We start from the raw sequence: 21,866 nt of genomic DNA on the forward strand, positions 1-21,866 counted from the left end.
TCTAATCCACAACTTAAGTGGCTTTCCTTCTGTGACTACAGACTTCTGTGAGCAAGAACACCCATGAACATCAGCTTTATCCATAAAGATAAATGCAGAAAAGCTGTAACTACATCAGAAAAGAAACACTTGACACTGCAGCTGATCAGCCTTTCAGGGGATAGGTAAATAACCTACTAGCTTAAACAGGACAGTGAAATTCTAGAACTGTGCAAAACCTGCTACTTATTTCAGTTTAGAAAAAAGCAACTAGCTCTGCCATTCTATGCAGTAAAGATCTCTGCAATCCAGTCACTGCTGTAGTGACAGTTTGACAGAATTATCAGAATCTATTGTCCCCTTTAGAAATGGTGATGTGTCTGACCAGAAGTCATCACATTAAAAGGAATGCACAAATTTCAACATGAAATGAGTAATAGCAAGATTCATACTTGTTTCCAGTATATTTTGCTTCACAAGGTAGTAAGACTCAAGTAAAAACACTTTTCACTAATAAAGAAGAATAGACTCTACAGTATCACCAAAGTGTTTTTTGTCCAGGCACATACAGAAATATATAAATAAAACACAAAAACAAATCAGAACTTACCTTGTGTCACTGTTTTAAGCACAATTAAAGTTGACAGAAATCTCAAAGGCATACAGGAACTCTTAAAGAAAGCTGCCGATTTTGATTTACTCTCTGTAGACTGTTCAGAAGAACTATGTGGGTTTCCCTTACTTACTATGCCTTTGAAAATATCTTCACCAAGTCTCCTCATTGTTGATTTCATTGTTGCATGCTTTTCAAACAATGCACACAGTTAGTGTAAACATTAAACCACATCAAAATCCCATGTACTATATAAAGATACTAATGTTCCTCTAGCAATTAAACAGAAAATGGTTTGACCATGTATTGGAATATAATCTGTATAGGAGATACTACTTTGTGTTCCAAAAGCAGCTGAAAAACATCACAGCGCCTTATCAACACATACTTCACAAAGAGACTAGTTGCCAGGTCCCTTGATAACTGACATTAAGCTGCCTCTGGTTCCAGAGCAAGCTCAGCTTCAGCCAACTCTGTTTTGTAAGGTTGCCTGAAGTTATATCCTGTAAAACCATTTACAGGATCAAAGTCTAAATATGAACCTTAAGAACACTGTACAGGTAAGAACTATTGTCACCATAAGCTATACAGAAATACTACTTCAGAATCAGACTTTGTAGTATGCTCATTTAAAATACAGTTTCTCATTAGCACTAAAACCAACAGATTACTATTCTATTGAATTTAAAATCAAGACATTTACAAAGTTTCCTACCTTCTGCTTTAGCAAAAGCACTATTGACAGCACTATAGACTATATATTGAGTCTTAACAGTACAACTACTGTCTTTTTCTTTATTATACTACTAAATATTTTCTTTTAGCAGTCAGAGTAAGGAATGCCTTGTGGTTAGACACTGAGCAGAGAACAAAAAAATCAAAATTCATTTGCTGCTTTGCCACACACTTCCATCAATCTCAACAAATCACATGCATAAAATGAACCTAAAAATACTGCCTTTTTTAGTGCAAAAGTTTTGTAAATACATATATAAAAACAGAATTTCTGAGATGCTTAGAAACAACAGAAATCATGTACTTATGAAAACTATGTTTATATACACAATGCAAAATTTAAAATTAACTTGAAAAAGATTTTTTTTCTTTTGCCATATATCTGTGGTAAACACTATGAATTTACGCTTTGCAAAGACAGTAGAGTTTCTTTTATACATACTGCCTGAAAATATCCACTTTTCATATGTATTGGAAAGATAAAATCCCTTAATATCTTCTGTGAATTTAGTTTTTAAAAGAACATACTGCAAGAGCAATACTTGTTTTACCTGAATACCAGCGTCTAGCTGTCTTATTGACCAGTAAATAAATCTAATCACAGGTATATGCAGTTTAGGATTCACAAATGGCATCCACTGGAGTTGCTCAGTAGCTATAGGCAAAAGCTGTAAAACATAAAAAATTAAAATTACATGCAATATATGACAGTACTGTATAAGCTAACCATAAGGGAAAAACAAACAGAACTCCCAACTTTTACTTGGAGTTTAACAGATTACATATGCAAATACTCACTGGGCAGATCCAGCTAACAGAATTATGCACATACACAGATTTTAAATTTCACAGGGGTTTACATGCAAAAGTGGCGATACATCAGACGAGCTCAATCTCAGTAAATCCAATCTCAATAGCTACAATTCTTTAATATAGTGAAGAATAACATTAAAAGAAGATTTTCTGAACACCTTATTGAGTTTCAAATCTTGGTATCTCCAGAAGGAAAACAAGTTAGAAATATAGAATAGTATCACCTTTTATCAGTCATAAATTGAAACTTTTCTACCTAATATACACATCAAAATATTTTAAATTAGACATGTTCATCTCCTTAGATAAAAGGAATTATGTCCAGTATTACACAAAAATTATAAATTATCAACTGACAGAAGTGACTTGAAATAAAATGCTGAAACTTTCAAGTTGAAGCTGAACACTTTTCCTTAAATTTTATCTGTATGCTTTACAAATGACGAATTGTCACCTTATATCTCACTGCCGCAATAAAACTGACTTACCAACTGTGATTTTGTTTTAATTACTGTATCCAAAGCATGTATAGAACAGGCTGACCTGTATAATTCTCAAAATCAAGTAAGAACTCCTATAAAATCTCAAAACATATTCACAGAAGCAAACAATCCAACCCCCTTTACCTTCATACAGCTTTCCTGGATGCAGACTTTTTTGGAGGTCTGGGTAACCAGAAGTTTATGACTATCCTCTCTTTCTTCTTGTATTTTTATTTTGCTAAGGTGCTCGTCTGAGATCCAATCCATAAGAAAAGCTAAGAGCTCATAAACTTGTGAATTCAATGGTAGCTGTAATACATCCACAACAACAGATATTTCACCTTTCAAGTTAATGATTTTTCTAAGTCAAAACAGTAACAGACTGAAATATATGAGAGTAAATTAGTTCCGAAATATTATGCATAATTTAAAGGATGATGAGCATATGCCTGATAAAACCTGGGAGGTATGTTACTGTATTGGGAGCCTGTGGAAAATGTTATGTTCAAGGAAACCATAATCTTGATCAAGCTATGTGTTCTCTGTTGGGCATTGTACCTAGGGTTTGAGAAGCCTGTATGTTATTAATATAATCTGTAACTTACATTATCTCTGGGAAAGGTAAACCTATGTGGATCAAGCAGTGGAAGGCAGCAATCCTGACCAGGAGACCACCGTACCTCAAGGAGTCAGAGATCTACATTACAGTTAATCTGAGCAGGTGCAGCCTGTGCTGTGCTGCATAGTTTATACTGTGTTTGGCCACACTATAAACTCTGCCAACAGTAACAGGAGCCTGCAGGCAGCTCCAACTCGGTACCAGTGATCATGCCTCCTGGTTGGCCTTGCCTTTGTATAAAAGGGCAGCAATAAGTTCTCCTGTGAATGTCCTTCAGGAACAGTATTGTTTTCTTGCAAGAAAATGATATAGTAGTTTGAACAGCCAAACAGGAGGAGCTTCTCTCCATGGACAGGACCTGTTCAGCCTGCCCTGGGAAAAAATCCACAGATGCTGCACATGTGCAAGGTTCCCAGCATCTGAAGGGACATAAGATTTACTCACTATCTATATTCCTCTTCTGTCTTATTAAAAGAGCTGTTTTATTAAGCCATCTGTTGTCAGGCCTTTCTTACAGAGAATCAGAAAGAACGCTGCATCATTTCTCTCTCTCACCCACACCTCACTCCCTTGCCCACTGCAGAACGAGTACTATTTGTGTTGGTTTCTGAGTATGAAAAAATACCCACGTCATTTATTTTGTAGATAGACAAACAGTTATAAAAGGCCTGGGAAAAAGATTTTCACATACAGTCACTCACTTTTTATACTTCTGGCCAAATAAATTACAGGAGAAGGAAATGTTTAATGTCCTTTGAATGTCAAAATTCTTACTTCAACATCCCTTTGCTTTATTTCACAAAATCCAGTTAAAATTTAACTGGGTAACCAGCATTGTTAGAAAAAGAACAAAGACTTCAACAAATTGTCACTCTGTCCCTGTACTACACTGCAATGAAATACTCTATGGAAAATATCCAGAGATACCTGAAGACAGGCTGCATGAACAGTTCTCTAGGGACTTCAAAAGTTTTCTTCTATCTATCTTCAGACAACTGTTTTCCTCTTTGTTCAGAACTGTAACTACCAATACCATTTATATTTCACTTGCAACCAAAGTACACTAAAACCTATGTAAACAGAGAAATATGTTGACTATATATAGACAGCACAGTTCTAAAGCATCTCATGCGGAATAAGTAGGATGCTGTGAATATCTCTCATTTCACAGTTTAGCCTCTAGCTGGAGAAAATCACCAGTTGGGAGATGTTGGTAGAGAACTATCAGAGAACTTGCTACTAAATAGAACAACACGGAGACAGAAAGCATTTCATTATGAGATGTAAGAAGATATTTTAAGGAACACAAGGTGATAATTTTGGAAATGTGTATGAATATTTTATTTATTATCTTTTCCTAATTAAAGACTACTTCTCAAAAAAATAACAGTAGTACAATCACTTTTGGCTTTAAAAATTAAGGTTATTTATCTGATACTCCTGACTGACTACTTTTTAGCTGGTGTTATTCATAAGAATGGCGCTGTACTGTAGCAGTAACCAGAATGAGTTTAAGATTTGCTCTGACACAGCAAAAGAAACCACATACAGTGTAGGCAGGTTATAATTTTAATTGACAGATGAAAGATGAAGTGACAGGAAGAGGAAAACATACCATATAAATAAAAATATATACATATAACATATACACAATGTAAAATCCACTTATTTTTAGCAACGAGCTTAATTATTTGTTAACTGTTTCCCCCCAATATAATCTGTATCTTTTCTTACTCTAATTCACTCATAAAATTGGAAATTATATTTTTTAATTCCTAGCAGAAGCACAGGGAATACTCCACTGCCTAATGTCTTTCAAACGAATCTTTTATTTTGCCCAGTTCTTACCTTAGCAATTTTTGATGTTACCATTGCTTTTGCCTGCTTGACAGGTTTCCTTTGTTGCACCACTTGACATATATCCTTAGACTTCTGCACCACTAAAAATTCATGCTTCCTCTACAACAAAATGTAACAATGAATTATATTTCACTTGTTACCTATAAAGGAAGCAGGTACATGCAAGAACAAACCTTACTTGTAGATTCTCTAAACGAGCTTGTACTTTTCTTGCTTGACCTTCCAACTTCTTGTTCAGCTCAGTTACATCATTTAACTGAAAGAATCAGGAAATATTAAAGTATCTGTAAATTCAAAACTCACTCGACTTAATTACCACACAAACTATTTGATGTTGTTGCTGATCAGCTAAGTTGTTTACGTTCAAGTTTTTTCTTGTGAGCATGTAAAATGATAGAAACAAAACCATCATCTACCTCCTCAACAAATCACAGAATCACAGACTGGTTTAGGTTGGCAGGCACCTCTGGATGTCACCTGGTCCAAACCCCCAGGGTCAAGCAGGGCCACTGAGAGCAGGCTGCCCAGGACTACATCCAGACAGCTTCTGAATACCTCCAAGGTGGCAGACACTACCACCTCTCCTGGCAATCTCTTCAGGACAAATAGGACAGCAGTAACTGTTTGTTGACCTGTAGCCCAACCTTTCAGTTTGCAGGGGAAGAATAAGGATTACAATGCCACTCTAGATAAACAGGCACTACCCATTTGATTACTTTTCACAGTAATCATAGAAGACCTTTCACAGGAGAAGTGACATAAAAATGGAGCACACATCTCAAGAATGGTCTAAGAGTCTTGTTAATGGGGACAGTGAATGTTTTATCCTCTGCAGAATGAAATAGTTACTGACCATGCTACAAAAAGTTTGCTCTGTGAGAGAAGATGAGGGAAACTGTACCCTCCGTTTAAATATAAGAAACATGGTCTATGCATACAACAATGAACAGCATGATTATCACAGAAGCCCTCAGTTTGCTCAGAAAAGCAAAGATTTTAGTGAGGGGAAATAAAGAGACAGATGAGTTGTATCAGAACCATCAACATTCCATGAATTAGGTCTGACCATCCCTAAGAGAAAGAATAAGGCTCTGCTGTAGACTTTTACTGTACTCAGAATATCAGAACTGTAATTAATTCAATAAAAAACAGTCAAATAGTTTAGACAGACTTAAAATGTTGACACACAAATTGCTAACTTAACAGTCACAAAATTCTTATTCTTGGTTTTACTATGAACCATTGTCTCAGTTTAAGAACTGCAAAAATACTACCTTAATAAACATTTGTAAAAAGAACTGAAAATACTCAGCAAAAAAAAGCTAGAAGTACATATTCTGTTTTTTATTTAATAGAATCAGCACAGCAATTCAGCACAGGTGGATTCTATTATGTTACACAATACTTTCTCTCCATCCACTCTCAGTTTGCTTCAGAGGACATGGATCTGTCCTTCCTAACAATTAGATGTTGCTAGTGGATCAGAGGAGTAAGTCCGACTTTTTTTTACACTGTAGAAGATCAGAGAGGCTAAATTTCAAGTATTGGAAAAAGGTGTGGAAAGTACTTTCAGTCATTCATCAATTAGTGTCTTACAGAAACAAAAAATCACCAGTTTTGCAAACTTAAGCTGTTCAAATATTTAAAATTGTTGACTGTAATTTATAAAATTATTGATAACAGGAAATAACTAATTTTACCTGTTTTTTTAAAGAGTCATTCATTTTCTTCAAGGTGTGAAATGATGACTTCAGCCTCCTGTTTTCTTTAGTTATTTCTCTTAAGGCTTCTGTCAGCTGTTTAACTTCTGCCTTGTGTTGCTATAGAAATAGCAAATTTAAAAACATGATTTACAAGGGAGTATTTAAAAATTCTAAGCTAAATTCTTTTTCAGTGTTAAAATAGTAGGACAAACTTTCAAAGATCAAGTTTGTAATTCTGCATAGCCAAATTTGCACATTCGACCAATAGTGAGAAAAACAACATAACAACATCCACACTGCATATTAAGAAGAATCTATAAAGAAACACAGCAATGTACACAGCCTATTGCTCTTAGTCTTTCCAGATTCTTCCTCAAAACAGATTATATCAATATGTACATTTCTCAAACAAGTCAGACGTGGGAAATGTTTGTGAAATAAAATCAATGGCAAACCTCTTATTTACAGCTTATTCTTCCATATAATTATAAAAAATTGTGATTCTGTTTTGCAGCAACTTTTGAGGTCTCAACTAGCTGTTCTGGCTTTGCTCACTCTGAATGATGCTGAGCAAGAAACTAACCCTGTGCCTCACAGACTAGTGAGTGTTCTGGTTTACAGCGCAACCATATGAACTGTTAACTACAACCTGCATATCCACTACTGTTCTTCTCTTTCCCCTGAATCTTATGAATGATTTTAGATTTCAGTTTCTTTGGACACCAGTGAATCTCTAGAGTACCTCAGATTTGATAAAACAGCAAAGTTTTATTTTATTGAAAAAATATTCCAGCTATATATACTATCTTTCATTTGTCCCCTTCCATGAATTCACTACTCTTCATCATTCACCTCATTCTCGATTTTCCCATTTCCAATCATAGCCTCTCTTCCTACATGTGCAAATGATAAAATTAAAGCACAGTAGAAATTTAAAGGACACAAGCCCTGACGAGATACTTCTGTATATTTCTGCTTGGAAGCTCAGTAACTTCTATTCCAGCTATACAGGGAAACTACCCATAACTCCTTTTCCTCAAATGCTGCTCTTCTCAGGCAGCAGGCTCAGGACAGCTGTGGGCAGGACATTCTTGTCTAAAGCACCTAGCAACATTTGCCTAAGACGACACAGAATCATAGAATCATTTAGGTTGGAAAAGACCTTTAAGATCCTATGATCTTAGGATTCCAACCACAAACCTAACAGTGCCAAGTCCACCACTAAATCATATCTCTAAGCACCACATCTACACGCCTTTTAAATGTCTCCAGGGATGGCAACTCCACCACTTCCCTGGGCAGCCTGGTTCACAACCTTTTCAGTGAAGAAATTTTTCCTAATATCTGATTTAAATCACCCCGGTGCAACTTGAGGCTCTTTCTTCCCATCTGTATGAAATACTATTCATACCAATAAACACACAGATGCTGACAACATACAACTGAGGGCACCCTATCACATCACATGGAATGTTTCACTTCTGTTTTGCACATGCACCGTTAAGAGCTTTATCTGAAGTTCAGTAGTTGCTCTAGGAAGAATCAGTAGAGAACATTTAATCTAAAAGGTAAGTAGAACCAATTCCATTGTTAAGCCATAAGGTTATAGGTGATACCAGGATGTCTAAGCTATCCACTTCCATAATCAAATCAGGTGGTGTCATCCGTATCATAACTAGCTACACCATCTCACCCCTGCCAGACATTTGCCAAGTCTGTTCTTAAGTCCTCCAATTTTGGAAACACTACAGTCTTACCAATCTACCTGTTCATATGCTTAACCATTTTTGTTAGACCTAGTTTTTCCTATTACCTAATTTTCCCTTACTACCACTACTTCCTTTATCACAGGCATAAAAAAACATTAGTTTCTTTTTCTTTGTTGCAGCCTTTTGTGTAGCTGAAGATTGGCCCATTTACCCTCAAGTCATCCTGTGTTTAATCCATGCATCTGCTCATCATCCTCTGTTTCTGTAGCTGGTATTTTTATTCAAATGCAATACTGTACACTCACACCTTCTGAACAGTATACTATTTTTTTCAGACCTACCATATCTTCAATTTGTCAAGAGAGATTTTAATCCTTATGTTCTTTTTCAGCATGCTTGAAATTCCCCCTCACTTGCTATTTTCTTCAAATTTAATAAACTGTCTTCCTCAACATCAAACTTCTTATTGAAAATACTGAATAACACTGGGATGGAAAAGATATTCCAGAATCCACTATGTACACTCCTTCAGCTTTACTGTGAACTACTGTCTCACTACAGCTCTACACCAACTCCATTACATTTATGTTATACTTTCCTAATATGATTACGCAAATGCTGCAAAACTATAAAAAAATTCTAATTAAGTCCAGGCATATATATAAGTACTACTCCTCCATTAGCAATACCCATTACCTTGCTAGAAATGAGACTAACTTAACAATTTATGATTAACACACACTAGTAGTTATGTATTGCATTGTTTTCTGCATTGTGCTTCCTGTGGTTTGTTGATAGCTTGTCTCAGGATCCATTTATTTATTTATTTAGAAATCTGACCCTAAGTTGATGGCTGTACAACTCTTTCCCTTTTGAAAAGAAAGGCACCACATTTTTTCGGTCTTCTAATACTCCATTTGACCTCCACAAATTTTCACAGATAACCTGTAATTTTTCCCAAGTTTTCATCAGCTGGTTCTCTAACTGGTGTAATATTCTTCTAAGCTCAGAAGATTGGAAACATCTAAATTAACACCTTAACTATTCCCTCCCTGTTCAAAAGTTGAGGTCCCGCTCCTCTGACACCCATTTTCCCCTTTTTAACACGTAGTCTATCCTCTCTCTACAGCTTGTGGGAAAGGTTTATCTGCATACTTCAAAGAACTGTAATTTCTCAGCTTATGGGTTTGACACAAAGTACACATATTTAAGGACTTCTCTTAGTGACCTTTTGGATAATAACTAAAACTTTCCACAAGACCTAAATAGCAAATACTCACAAGAACAGTGTTGTTAATTACTACTACTTGTTATAGAAAAGTCATACCATTTCCTCCCACACCCCCAAGTTAGGCTGATCTTTTCTTCCTTTGAACTTTTTGAGTGGTTTTTTTGCCAGTACCCTCTGCCATAGCTGTTACGTCATAAGATCTCATTGTGTCTTAAAGTCTTTCCAAGGAAATCTACTTCAACTACAGCTAATGCAAAGATAGTCATGTAAGTTACATGCCATTACAGATAGACAATATTTTTTTCTATAATACTGGTCATATAGTTTTTACTGTTTTAGAAACAAGTTACCTTCTTTTCTAAATTTTAACAGTAAAATGCACCTACACATCAGACAATTAAATACACCATCCTGAAACAGAAGCCATACAAAAACTCTAAGAACATTATTTGGTACTTCTAATGCAAACCTTTCATTTGGGAATTTCAAACATTTTAAAGAAATAAGCATTATATCCAGCAAACATGTGATGGCTTAAGATAAGTACAAACAAGTTAAATGGCATGTAGAGCAATAAATATCATCAAATATACTAATGCACCTCTTCCACAATTCCAAATTTTGTGTGAACTTCTTCCTCAACGCCTTTTATTTTAGCCAAAGCTGCTTCACGTCTAAAAAGCAATGCTTCTCGCTCTGTTAGAAAACACTCTCGTTTCTGGAGTTGCAGAGCATACTTCTGCTGTGCTGAACTTTCTCTCTGTATTAAGAAAAAAATTAATGTTGAAATTACTTTGAAGCCCATGAAATTGTCACAATTTCTACTGAACTTGGATTTTCTCTTCCAGAGATATGCTTAGCTTTTTGTAAAATTACAGTGTTACACAATAGTTGTTTAACTGATTAAAAATTTCTCACATCTACATTCAGTTTTCCCACATGTTAACCCAAACGACTTCAATGTGCGTCAGGATGGCTTGGCCTCCCAAAATACTAAATTCAACTCTACATGGTTGTTCAAGTATAAGCCTAGAAAAATGTAGGCTTTTGCTTCCAAAAGTTTTGGATAACTGTATTAATTGTAAGACAAAACAGAGTCCGATGCAAATGTCTGTGCTGAACACTAGATTACTATATTGTTTCTTCAATTAGCGGGAAGCATCCTTGAAAAAGTGGTGAAGAAAGAGAGATACAAAATTATTTTTTATCTCATATGTTGCAAAAGAAAGACCTGGCAGGGAATAAGTCAGAAGCATGGGAGCTATTACAGAAAGAAACCATACAGGAGGTTCTTTTGTAAGTGGCCTAGGCCTGTTAGGGGGTGCACTGCTGGGATTCCCCAGCAGCACAGAAAGGTTTTTGCAGGAGGCCATCAAGGCGAGCACTCTGCAGTACCCAGAGTCAGGACAATAGTTTCAGGTGCTCTCAGGAGAAGCAATGGTTGCAGGTGCTTCTCTCCGTACCCACAGTGCATCAGAAAACACTCTTGGATGTAGCAGCACTGTGTTCAAATTCCCTCAAGCTCAATTTTATCTGATTTACCCACTACGCAAGTCAAAGCACCACTACCAAATCAGTGAATTAATTTAGGGAAAGAGGCAGATGATGACAAGAGTTTTAGCATGTAACTGATTGTGATTAGTTACAGTAACAGTAATAAATAATAGTTTTAGTACATAATAGCGATTTAACATATAATTTCCAAATCCTCTGTCAAAAGCAAGAATCTTCACAACACTACTCAACAAACATTTTAAGGCTATTCCAGTTCCTACCTGGAGCTTCTGAAGTATGACAAGTAATTCATCATAAATTTGACTGATGTGAGGTGGTATTAAGCTTTTACTATCACATGCTTGAGCATCAGTTCCACTCACTATTTTCCTTACCAAACAATTGGTAATATTTTGGCCACTATTTTCTTGTATATTGGCAGCCAAATGGGATGGTAAGGTACCGCCTATGGAAAGAAAAAAAACATTTCACATTAAAAAGTCAGTCTTAAATACTGACATGATTGTTGGCCCAAAAGAGCAAACTTTAGGCATTTAAAGTAACAAGTATAGAGCAAGAGGTATCAAAATGAGAAAGTGATCTAAAGAATTCTGGAGAATTGCTCAAAGGTAAGTTCCACGACTTGCTTGAATTGATCAGTTATCAACAGTTTTAGAAGTAAAACTAGGTCCTCCACTTCAGTATAGAAATCCCATAGATATCTGGATGAAATTTATGCACAGGTTGAATCATAACGTAGCCAAAATATCCTATTATTTTTCTAAGGGCTTCAGGCAAGTGATTTGCTTTGGCTTGCCGTTGGCCTGACATCTCAGTTAACAGAAACAGACTTAAGAAACTACCGGACACAACACAAGGATCTGTTGATCACAGTATAAAAAACTGATGAAAGTTGCAGATAGCACAGCGAGGAATGGCTGGGTTTCACAAATAGTCAAACAGCCAAAATTCACACATAATTGAAAGGAACTACTGAGCTCTTTTGGGGAGGGACACCTTGCAAGGCCAGCTGTAGCTAGGTATCACATCAGGCCAAGTTTACCCAGGTGACAGTATCAGAAATACAAATTTGGGTACTGTGCTGGTTTTGGCTAGGATAGAGCTGATTTTCTTCCTGGTAGGTCATACGGGGCTATGTTTTGGATTTGTGCTGGAAACAGCGTTGATAACACAGTGATGTTTCAGCCATTGCTGAGCAGTGCTTGCATAGTCAAGGCTGTTTCTGTTTCTCACATTGCCTCACCAGCAAGTAGGTCTGAGGTGTACAAGAAGTTTGGAGGGGACACAGTCAGGGCAGTTGACCTCAACTGACCAGAGGGATCCCACATCATTATGACATCATGCTCAGCAATAAGAGCTGGGGAAGAAGGAGGAAGGGAGGACTTTCAGAGATGTGGCACTTATCTTCTCAAGTCACCGTTACGTGTGATGGAGCCCAGCTTTCCTGCAGATGGCTGAACACCTGCCTGCTGATGGGAAGTGGTGAATGAATTCCTTATTTTGTTTTGCTTGTGCACATGGCTTTTGCTTTACCTATTAGAGTGTCTTTACCTCAACCTGCAAGTTTTCTTGCTCTTACCTTAACTGATTCTCTCCCTTCCTACTGGGGGAGCAGGGGGGCAGGGAGCGTGAGCAAGTTGTGAGGGGCTGAGCTGCCTGTGGGGCCCAAACCACAACAGGTACAGCTGTAGCAAAACTCAGACCAATGATGACAAAGTAATTAGGGATAGGTTGTTTATTTGACAGTCAACTAGGGAAGATAAAAGAAGGACAACGACAAGGACCCTCAAGAAACAGGAAAAAGGTTACTAGATAAGCAAAAGATGTAATCAGGGCTAACTGGTGGCATGCATTATGCAGCCCTGTGGTTGATCACCCAACACAGCTGGAGCAGGACAATAAACCAAACCTGTTGTTCTACCACAGCGTGATTGCTTCACAGGTGAGGAAGGAGACTGTAATTATTACAATGCCACACAAATCTTAACAGAAGCATAAAAAAAAAAAGTGAAAAGAAACCAGAAAAACAAAGTAGTCGTATCTGAAACAAATGTATGTGACATTTACCAGAGTTTGTATTTATTTTCCCTTCGATCCCAGATAGTAATGCATTTTTCCTAGCACAAATAAATTTATTTATTTTCTTTTCACAGAGCATGTGTTTTCAGAAAGCTGTTCTTATACTCTGCCCACCAGTTTAACACAACCCTTGGTGAGAGTCTATTACAGTTCCATTGATCTGTTCTGCCTGGCTTCTGAGATTCCTTTTGGCCACTTTGGGGTTGGTTGGCTGGCTGGTTGTCACCGCACTTCCAGATACACTTTCAAAAGAGCAAATCAATGTTCTTCTAAAACTCCCCACAAGAGACAGAGCCACACTGATTCACAAACTCCTCCAACTGCAGCATCATCTAAAACATCTGCAGTGAATTAATGCCACCTGAGCCCTGCTACAATCTTCTAGTTAGAACTTCCTGAGGTAACTGAACAACAAGTAACTCTTTCCTCATTGACAGTTCTCCATCCTTAACTGACAAAAGACATCTGACTTATCAGAGTTGCAGTATTCGTTAATGCAGCTAGCTACTTAAACCAAAATAAAACCAACCAAACAAAAAAACCTCAACCCCACCCTGTTTCTTTGTTTATATTATAAAGTCACCTGGCAACCAGTTTAATAAAAAGGTCGATTTTTATTTTTAAAATACATGTTAGTATTGCATCAAGTACGTCTGAAAATCCTAAACTGATTCTAAAGGAGTTACTCATATGCACATAGAAGGTTAAATCCCCAAATCAAAATACATTTTAGCTGATTATTGTATTTATGAACTGAGCAGAAATACATCTACTAGAAAATTTTTTAAATTACATGTTGTACTTCACACATGAGCTGTAAAAATATTTAAAATTCAGTATTTATTACCTGTTTTCACATATATAGCTGTACTTTGAATTACATCAGTTTCAGTGCAATTAATGGTCTTTTCTTCTATTTCTAGACCGCTTGAACCACAGAAAGAATCTTGCTCACCATCAAAACTAAAAAAAATAAATTAAAAAAAACAGTAATTTGAAATTACTCGGTTCTTTTCTAACATGCTACATATATAGAGGACTGAGAGAAGTCTGTACAAAAAAGGAAACATTGCTCAATCTAAGATTTTGATATTTGACTGATAACAAATAGCAGAGTTAAATCATTTGGGTGGAAAGCATTATTACTCACAAGATTTTAACCACAACAGTTAATAATGTTGCTGACCTAAAAGTAGTAACAATAACTAGAATTTTCATGCTGTAAGCATATGTATACAGCAGGTAAAACCAACACTCTTCTCTCACCACCAACCAAATTCCAGAAAAGCTAAAAATATAAAATCTCTTCTTAAATTATTTTTACATATTTGGTGTAAAGTAGCCCCGAACAGAGATTTCTTGGCTTTTGGAATCAAATTATCTCTAAATAAACTTAAAGCTGTTCATCAGTCTGAGCTATCTGCTTTCCTCCTAGTTGCGTTTATATCATCCCTGTATCCCATTAGCAATTCCAACATACACAGATTAGATCAGAAAGTGAGCAAAACAATACTTCTCATCAGAATCAGCATTCACATTATTTCGTACATCAGCCACAAACATTTCTTTACTTAACAAGAAACAAGGATCTTAAAACTACTTCTGTATCAGTGCAATCCAAACATATTGTTTCATCATGGTTTACATGGATTATGAGAGATAATAAATGATAAAGGAGAGCTGAAGAGAAAACACCTCTTACCAATCCCAGTCTTTATAAGTCTGCAGAAAATCACCAGAAGATCTGATGCTCTTCTCTCTTCCACTTTCAGTAAATTCTGACTCTAAAGAACATCTGGATAAAGAAACAGTTGTATTTTCCAGTAAGCTGTCCATGTCACCTGGAATACATAAAATAATAACATTTTTATTTTGCATTTGAGAAGCTGACATTAAGAATTGGAAAAGGACTTGTTAGAAATACTTGCTTTGTAATCAGGTAGGTTTAAGAACCAAAAAAACCACTGACGCAGCCTGACAAATGAATTAAAAATTCTAACAGCTTAACCTATAGGAAGAATTATTCAGTTTTCAAACCTGATTTGTCTTTCTGAAGCTGTACAGCTTGCCTTCATATACTAGTTTTTCTATAACCAAAGTCTGATAAACACATCGTTCTACCCTGCTGTCTGCATGTACCAGCAACACGCGTTTCTCAAGAAGCCCAAAGACATTCTAAATATTAAACACATATGTGTCTTTAATTAAAACCAAATGTATCCATTACAAGGTGGACTGCTAAAACTACTTCAAGTAGGACAAACACAAACAGGTTGGGAACCATTGTTCTAAAGCATTCTTTGTGCTCTTTATGTGAATGTTAACATTCCCAGGCTGGCTCCCAGATACTACATTCAAGAATGTCTACCTATTTAAATGAGAAAATACAAACCTTGAAGTAAATTTAGGAATGAGACAGTTTTAGTATATATTTTGTCTGAATATATATATTTGTATATATATGATGCCTGAAAAAGACAAAGCACCATTGTTTGTGTACCAGGGAGCTTCCACTTTTATGTTCAGTATGTAACGCTTCTGAAAGGCAATCTTATAAGAAAGCACAAACCCACTGTAATATAGTCAGAATTTTCAGGGAAAGTGTAAGTTACAACTGACTTGTTTAACAGTTACAGTGCCTTGTGACAGAATTCCTACCACAAACTATTGACTTTGAAAAGGGAAGTGGGGTTTTTTTTCAATATCAAAATGTAAATGCCCCTCATATTAAGAGGCAAACATAGTCCCCACAGTCTAATAATGAAATAGTCATAGTGTTATATGTTAAAATATTTGAGATACTGTAAGACACTATGAAGACAGTAACATAAAATAAGGGCATAAAAGTAGGATCAGGTAATCACAGAAACAGTGCCATCTATCTTGATAGCTAAGCTTTTTATGTCAGTTTCCTTCTCCACTTTTTCCTACTAACTTTTAACTACATACTAAAAAAACAAATGACAGAAGTATTAGGCTACAAGCAAAATCAAGTAAACATACATTAGAAAAGATCACTCAACGCATGTCTCATGAACTTAGCTGCATTTCACTGCATCTCTCTGCTATGCTCTAAATGATGAGATCGACTGCTGTATTTTCTTGTACTTAAATACTGCTTTCTCATGAAATAACAAAACTTGAAAACAAATCTAGCATTTCCTTCCTTGCAAGCATTACACTTTAAAGTCTCAGTGATAGTTTTTTTAAAGATAACTTTTGGAAATTATTTTTCTTTAAAGAATAGTTCTGTAAGTCAAAGCAAAATATTCCTCAAGAAAAACATAGCAACTAGAGCGCTACAAAATGCTACCAGAGTTGCAAATCTTTCTGGAGAAACTATGGGCAAATACATCCAGATATTAGCTACTATAGAACTCAAACCTTCACCTCATATTTTAAATGGTTTCTGATCCTAAAATGGCAAGTCACACTTCCTCAGAAAAAAAAGGCTGCTTTCTGTATTTGATGATTCCCAGCACCAACTTAATCTCCCAATCCAACTACAAGTTAACTCAAATCCACCTTTCAATCAATCTCTCCCAGTCTTCGGCTGCTCACAGGTATTTTTTCAACATATTAGTTCCTTTGCAGCATGAGTTTGAACGCTTAAGGTCTGTTACACCCTGGACGTGCTGGAAGCATTTGACCCACGGAACTCAGATGCAAGCAACTGCAAGTTTGTCTCAGTGAAAGACAGACTTCAGGCAAAATAAAAGTAAGTGCCTAGTGAATGAGCATTCCTTCTACAAAGTGTCAAAGACTTTTGAAACACCAGCATGTGGGAGGAGTCTTTGCTCCTGGATTTTTAGGCAGATCAGTTTCCTAACCCAATTTGCAGACCCATACATTTTTACATCAGCACAAGTAGTGAAAACAGAGGAGAAGCAATCCAGTTCCTTCATTCCAATCAGTACAGAGAACCTGGCTTTGTCTGGTGTAAAATAAGACGACTTTACCTCAGCAAGGGAATGATACCCATCATAGTTTACATTCTGATCATTGTGGCAGTCTCTTTATGAACTACGGGTTTGATTCTAGGCGACAATTTCCTGCTCCCTGAAAACAGAACTAATCACTAGGCTTTGCAAAAAATCACAAACCCTTCTAACACATTCTAAATAAAGCTAGCAATTGCTGTGGCAAGAGAAGATATGAAGTAAATGAGTTATCCTATTATATGTATTTCATATATGCCTAGCGTACTAAGAGGATCTACATATTATCTTGCCCAACTGACAGGTACCAGAAGGTGGTAGGCAAAAACTAAGTGCCAAGCTGCTCAGACTGTGTTTTGGGAACGCACCGAATTTGGAGTTGCAGTTTCCAGGGGAATTCCAAGCCCAGACAAGGACGGCGCTGCAGCTCTTGCACCGTAAAGCAATCAGAACCGAGGGGCAGGGGCACTACTAGCGGGAGGACGCCTCACACGTAAGCTCCTACTCTGTTTCAGTCCCTTTTCTGGCTCTACACCGTACGCGTACGCCACACGCCAGTGTTTACAATGGACCCTATGGAAGGGGACACAGACACCCCCGCCCCAGGCACCTCAGGGACCAGGCGAGGGACCAGCGCTCCTCCTCCTCCGGCCCCACCTCCCCCGGGCGCGCTACCCGCGCCCCTCCAATCTCACCCCCGCCAGCCCGCGCAGGCAGCGCCGCCAGAGACGCCCGGCCCCGGGGCCGCGGCCGACCATACCGCGCCGCCGCACCGCTCCCGCTCAAAGAAGCCGCCACCAGCCGCAGGCGGCGGGCGCAGGCGCGACAGGCCGCGGCGGAAGCAGCGGGCGCGCGGCGGGGCGCAGGCGCACACGCCCCCATCGCCCGCTGGGGCGGGGCTGGTGCCCCCGGGCCGGGAAGCGGCGGCGCCGCCGGGGGAGCGGGAGCCGGGGGAGCGGGAGCCGGGGGAGCGGGAGCCGGGGGAGCGGGAGCCGGGGGAGCGGGAGCCGGGGGAGCCCTCGGCCAGAGCGGGCAGGGGCGGGCGGGGCACCGGCGGGGCTGCGGAGTGCGGGAGTGGTTTCGCACTCCCACTCGGCTTCGCGGTGCTGTGCTGCGCCTGCCGCCCGGCCCCATCCCTTGGGGTTTATTGTCCAAGAGTCTTAATGCTGCTGCAGGAGCTTTAGGGAAGGAGTACTCCTACTAGCCTTAAAAAACTAATAAATCTCAAAGCAGAATATTCAAATTACATATTCTCAATTTAAAAGATCAAAATGCCAGATCGGTTACCTTGAAGAAAACTTTGATAATGGCAGCATTAAGATGTAGAGTAGGAATAAAAAAACCCCACAAAACCACAATTTTGCTCATGCTGATTCACTATTAAGAGACAAGTTTTTGTCCTGGTTTCAACAGGGACAGTTACGCAGTGCTGTGGTTTGGGTCGGGTGTGAGACCAGTGTTGGTAACTGATGTTGTCAGTTGTTGCTGGCTGATGTTTGTATCAAGTCAAGGACTTTTCAGTTCCTCCAGCGAGAGGGCTGGCAGGGCACAGGAGACTGGGAGGGGACACAGCCAGGACAGCTGACCCAAGCTAGCCCAAGGGATATTCCATACCATGGGCCGGCAGGCCTGGTGGGGGGAGGGGTTGGCTGGGGGCTGCTGATGGCTGCTCAGGGACTGGCTGGGCATCGGTCAGCAGGTGGTGAGCAACTCTTATCATGCATCACTTGTTTTCTCCCTTCGGGTTTCCTTCCTCTCCCCTTCTCCCTCTTTTTAATTATTATTATTTAAAAAAATGCAATTACTAAATTGTTCTTACCTAAATCCTCAAGTTTAACTTTGTTCCCAATTCCCCTCCCCATCCCTTGGTGGGGGAGAAAGGGATGGGGAGTGCCATCCCTTGGTGGGGGAGAAAGGGATGGGGAGTGCCATCCCTTGGTGGGGGAGAAAGGGATGGGGAGTGCCATCCCTTGGTGGGGGAGAAAGGGATGGGGAGTGCCATCCCTTGGTGGGGGAGAAAGGGATGGGGAGTGCCATCCCTTGGTGGGGGAGAAAGGGATGGGGAGTGCCATCCCTTGGTGGGGGAGAAAGGGATGGGGAGTGCCATCCCTTGGTGGGGGAGAAAGGGATGGGGAGTGCCATCCCTTGGTGGGGGAGAAAGGGATGGGGAGTGCTGTCTGGTACTTAAGTCACCAGCTGGGGTTAAACTACAACAATTTAAAAAAGATAAAATGACCCATGGCATATGTAAGCCACACTTAAAGTCAGTTCTGCAGTGAGGTCAGACAAGTTGCCACAGCAAACAGCTAATAAACGTTGAGAAGATAGGCAAGACAGCCATGTCATAGCAGCTGCAGCGGGTTATACTACAGCATTTCAGGTAAAATCCCCATGTTAAGCAGATGTCTTTCAATAAACTAAGACCTTTAGAAATACTCTGTGTAAAAAAAAAAGTTTGTACACTTCTCTAGCAAAATAGAGATTGAAATATTTAAGAACTATTCTCTAGCTTTCAAATATTGACATGCTATTCTGAGACTTCAGACAGCACAAGCCAGAATCTACCTGCCTCAGCTTGCTTTCTGCACATTTGAGTAAGCATTAAGTTTCAAATGCCTTCAGTTTACTGACCAGTAATTAGTACTTACAATTTACATATTTAAAATCGAGATTTGACAGAAGCCAAATCATGCAAGTTTTTCTTTTCTAAGCAAATCAGAGTGAAAACAAGACATTTATTTTAACAAGACTAAGATTTAATTTTTAAAATTTGACATTTAATACAAATATGTCAGGATAACACAAATACACCTGAAATATGCCAGTGTCTGAACTTATTTATCATGCAAAAAATCAATTAGAACACATAAAAAATCCAACTTTAAGCTGTAATTTTACATTTATACATCAGAAATGTCCATTTTAACAAGTTGAAATAATTAGTCAATAACATCTAAATACTGATTTATACTCCTAGAACATCTGTATACCCAAATTCTATATTTGCCCACAGTCTGTAATGACAACTCTTCCGCTCACTAGTCCTTTAGGAGAACCAAAGGATTCAATCTTTCTCACAACATCCATTCCATCTTTCACAAAACCAAATACCACATGCTTGAAGTCCAAGTGTTCTGCTTTTTTAAGTGTTATAAAGAACTGAGAGTTATTTGTATCCCTGCCCTTATTTGCCATTGACAACAATCCAGGACCAGTGTGTTTCACTTCGAAATTCTCATCTTCAAATGCTGTTCCATAAATTGACCGTCCACCTGTTCCATTATGGTTAGTTATATCGCCTCCCTTAAAAAAAAAAAAAGAGGGGGGGGCACACAGCATTAACTTAAACAAGTCCTGAAACATGAACCAACAGCAAAATTATATCCACTTTCAACAGTCAGGACTGCTTTGGAAGCACTCATTCTTAGTTTTCCACAAGTACCATATTTATTTAGATACAATGCTTCCCAGCTTCATTCAAGGTAATGGAAGCAGTAATGGAAAGTCTGTCCCTTGTTTATTCTGAATACAGTGTTTTATCTTCCTGCTCCGTGTAGCAACCATTCCTCTAGGCCAGTCTTTCCCACTGCCTGCTTCCTGCATCACTTGGCCTTGATAGCTGGGACCTGGTTATCTCACCAAAGGCCTGTCTTTGCTTAATCCCTGCAGGCACAGAATTGGTCACTTGAAAAGGGTTAAGGTACCAGTGACCAGTAACTTCCTGCTTCTGTGCAGGCATCGGCTTTTCCCACATTACTGCTTCTTCAGGAGAGCAGCTACTGCTAGTGAGCAGTGTCTTTTGTCTTTCTGCAAGGCAGCAAGCTTCTGTCTCCCAGTTACTGGACTGTACACATAAAGGTAAGAGCGTAGGTTATCATATCTTTGAAGGAAAGCCTTAATGCTCATTAAAAAGCTTCTCACTGGACCTGGAGAAAGTTTAGGCAAAGCAGAGCAAACAGAATACCCCAATTTGATGTGATAAAAACTCACTTTTTCTGAGGGTATGCACAGTGCAGTTAACTGTTTCAGAAGGAAGTCTGCTCCTTACGGGGTGTGGAATACCCCACAAGTTTAAACCCTACATGAGCAACACTGCTTTCCTTATCAGAAAGGCACAAAGTTTTAACAAAAGAGCCACAACGGGCATACTTCAGACACAGGTGACATCTAATCAAGAGACCGGATAGTTTTTTTATTCTGGTGACAGGCCATTCATATATTACTGCCTACTTCTAAGTTTGTAGAGGGTTGTACCTCATCTTCAGGGATGTAGTAACATGCAGGAACATTAGTGCAGCATGTAAGGAAGTTGGTTATATAAGAGAAGCCTGGAAATATGTGTTACTAGCAGGTCAGCATACAGAAGTTCCTCTCCATAGAGAGAGGAGGCTGAATGGTAGTTTTGGGAACCCTTACTGTCCCTTGAGTTTCTGTTCAGCAACAGGCCCCTTGTCCATTTTAAGAGGAGATCCCTCTCTCTCTTCTTTCTTCCACACTAACATGTCAGTGCTAGGTAACACTACAGCATCAGGCAGCTGGCAGACACAGGTAAAAAGCATTTAGCTTAGGGCAGCATGTGCTGCTTGTACC

At 38.7% G+C, this 21,866-nt stretch overlaps 2 protein-coding genes across 7 annotated transcripts in view; both read right to left on the reverse strand.

Moving 5' to 3' along the window:
* Positions 1-18,104, reverse strand: part of CCDC138 (coiled-coil domain containing 138) — a 42,089-nt gene extending 23,985 nt beyond the window's left edge. Inside the window, exons 1-11 of one of the 3 annotated variants that reach the window (XM_056328827.1) lie at positions 17,972-18,104; positions 15,041-15,179; positions 14,186-14,301; positions 11,520-11,704; positions 10,346-10,504; positions 6,802-6,921; positions 5,280-5,357; positions 5,090-5,200; positions 2,767-2,931; positions 1,879-1,995; positions 590-782 (exon numbers count right to left, since the gene is read on the reverse strand). In XM_056328827.1, the coding sequence (XP_056184802.1) occupies positions 590-782; positions 1,879-1,995; positions 2,767-2,931; positions 5,090-5,200; positions 5,280-5,357; positions 6,802-6,921; positions 10,346-10,504; positions 11,520-11,704; positions 14,186-14,301; positions 15,041-15,174 (1,378 nt within the window). In that variant the 5' untranslated portion in view covers positions 15,175-15,179; positions 17,972-18,104. Of the gene's footprint in view, positions 1-589; positions 783-1,878; positions 1,996-2,766; positions 2,932-5,089; positions 5,201-5,279; positions 5,358-6,801; positions 6,922-10,345; positions 10,505-11,519; positions 11,705-14,185; positions 14,302-15,040; positions 15,180-17,644; positions 17,893-17,971 lie in introns of those variants that run through there. The other 2 variants (XM_056328826.1, XM_056328825.1) reach the window with 2 other exon arrangements.
* Positions 18,105-20,010: 1,906 nt separating this feature from the next.
* The window catches only part of RGPD4 (RANBP2 like and GRIP domain containing 4), a 34,947-nt gene continuing 33,091 nt past the window's right edge, over positions 20,011-21,866 (reverse strand). For all 4 annotated transcript variants that reach the window (XM_056327377.1, XM_056327376.1, XM_056327375.1 and 1 more), the window contains one exon: positions 20,011-20,579. In XM_056327377.1, the coding sequence (XP_056183352.1) occupies positions 20,274-20,579 (306 nt within the window). In that variant the 3' untranslated portion in view covers positions 20,011-20,273. The remainder of the gene's footprint in view (positions 20,580-21,866) is intronic.

The sequence above is a fragment of the Falco biarmicus genome, chromosome 2, assembly GCF_023638135.1.
Source record: "Falco biarmicus isolate bFalBia1 chromosome 2, bFalBia1.pri, whole genome shotgun sequence".
Lineage (NCBI taxonomy): Eukaryota > Metazoa > Chordata > Aves > Falconiformes > Falconidae > Falco > Falco biarmicus.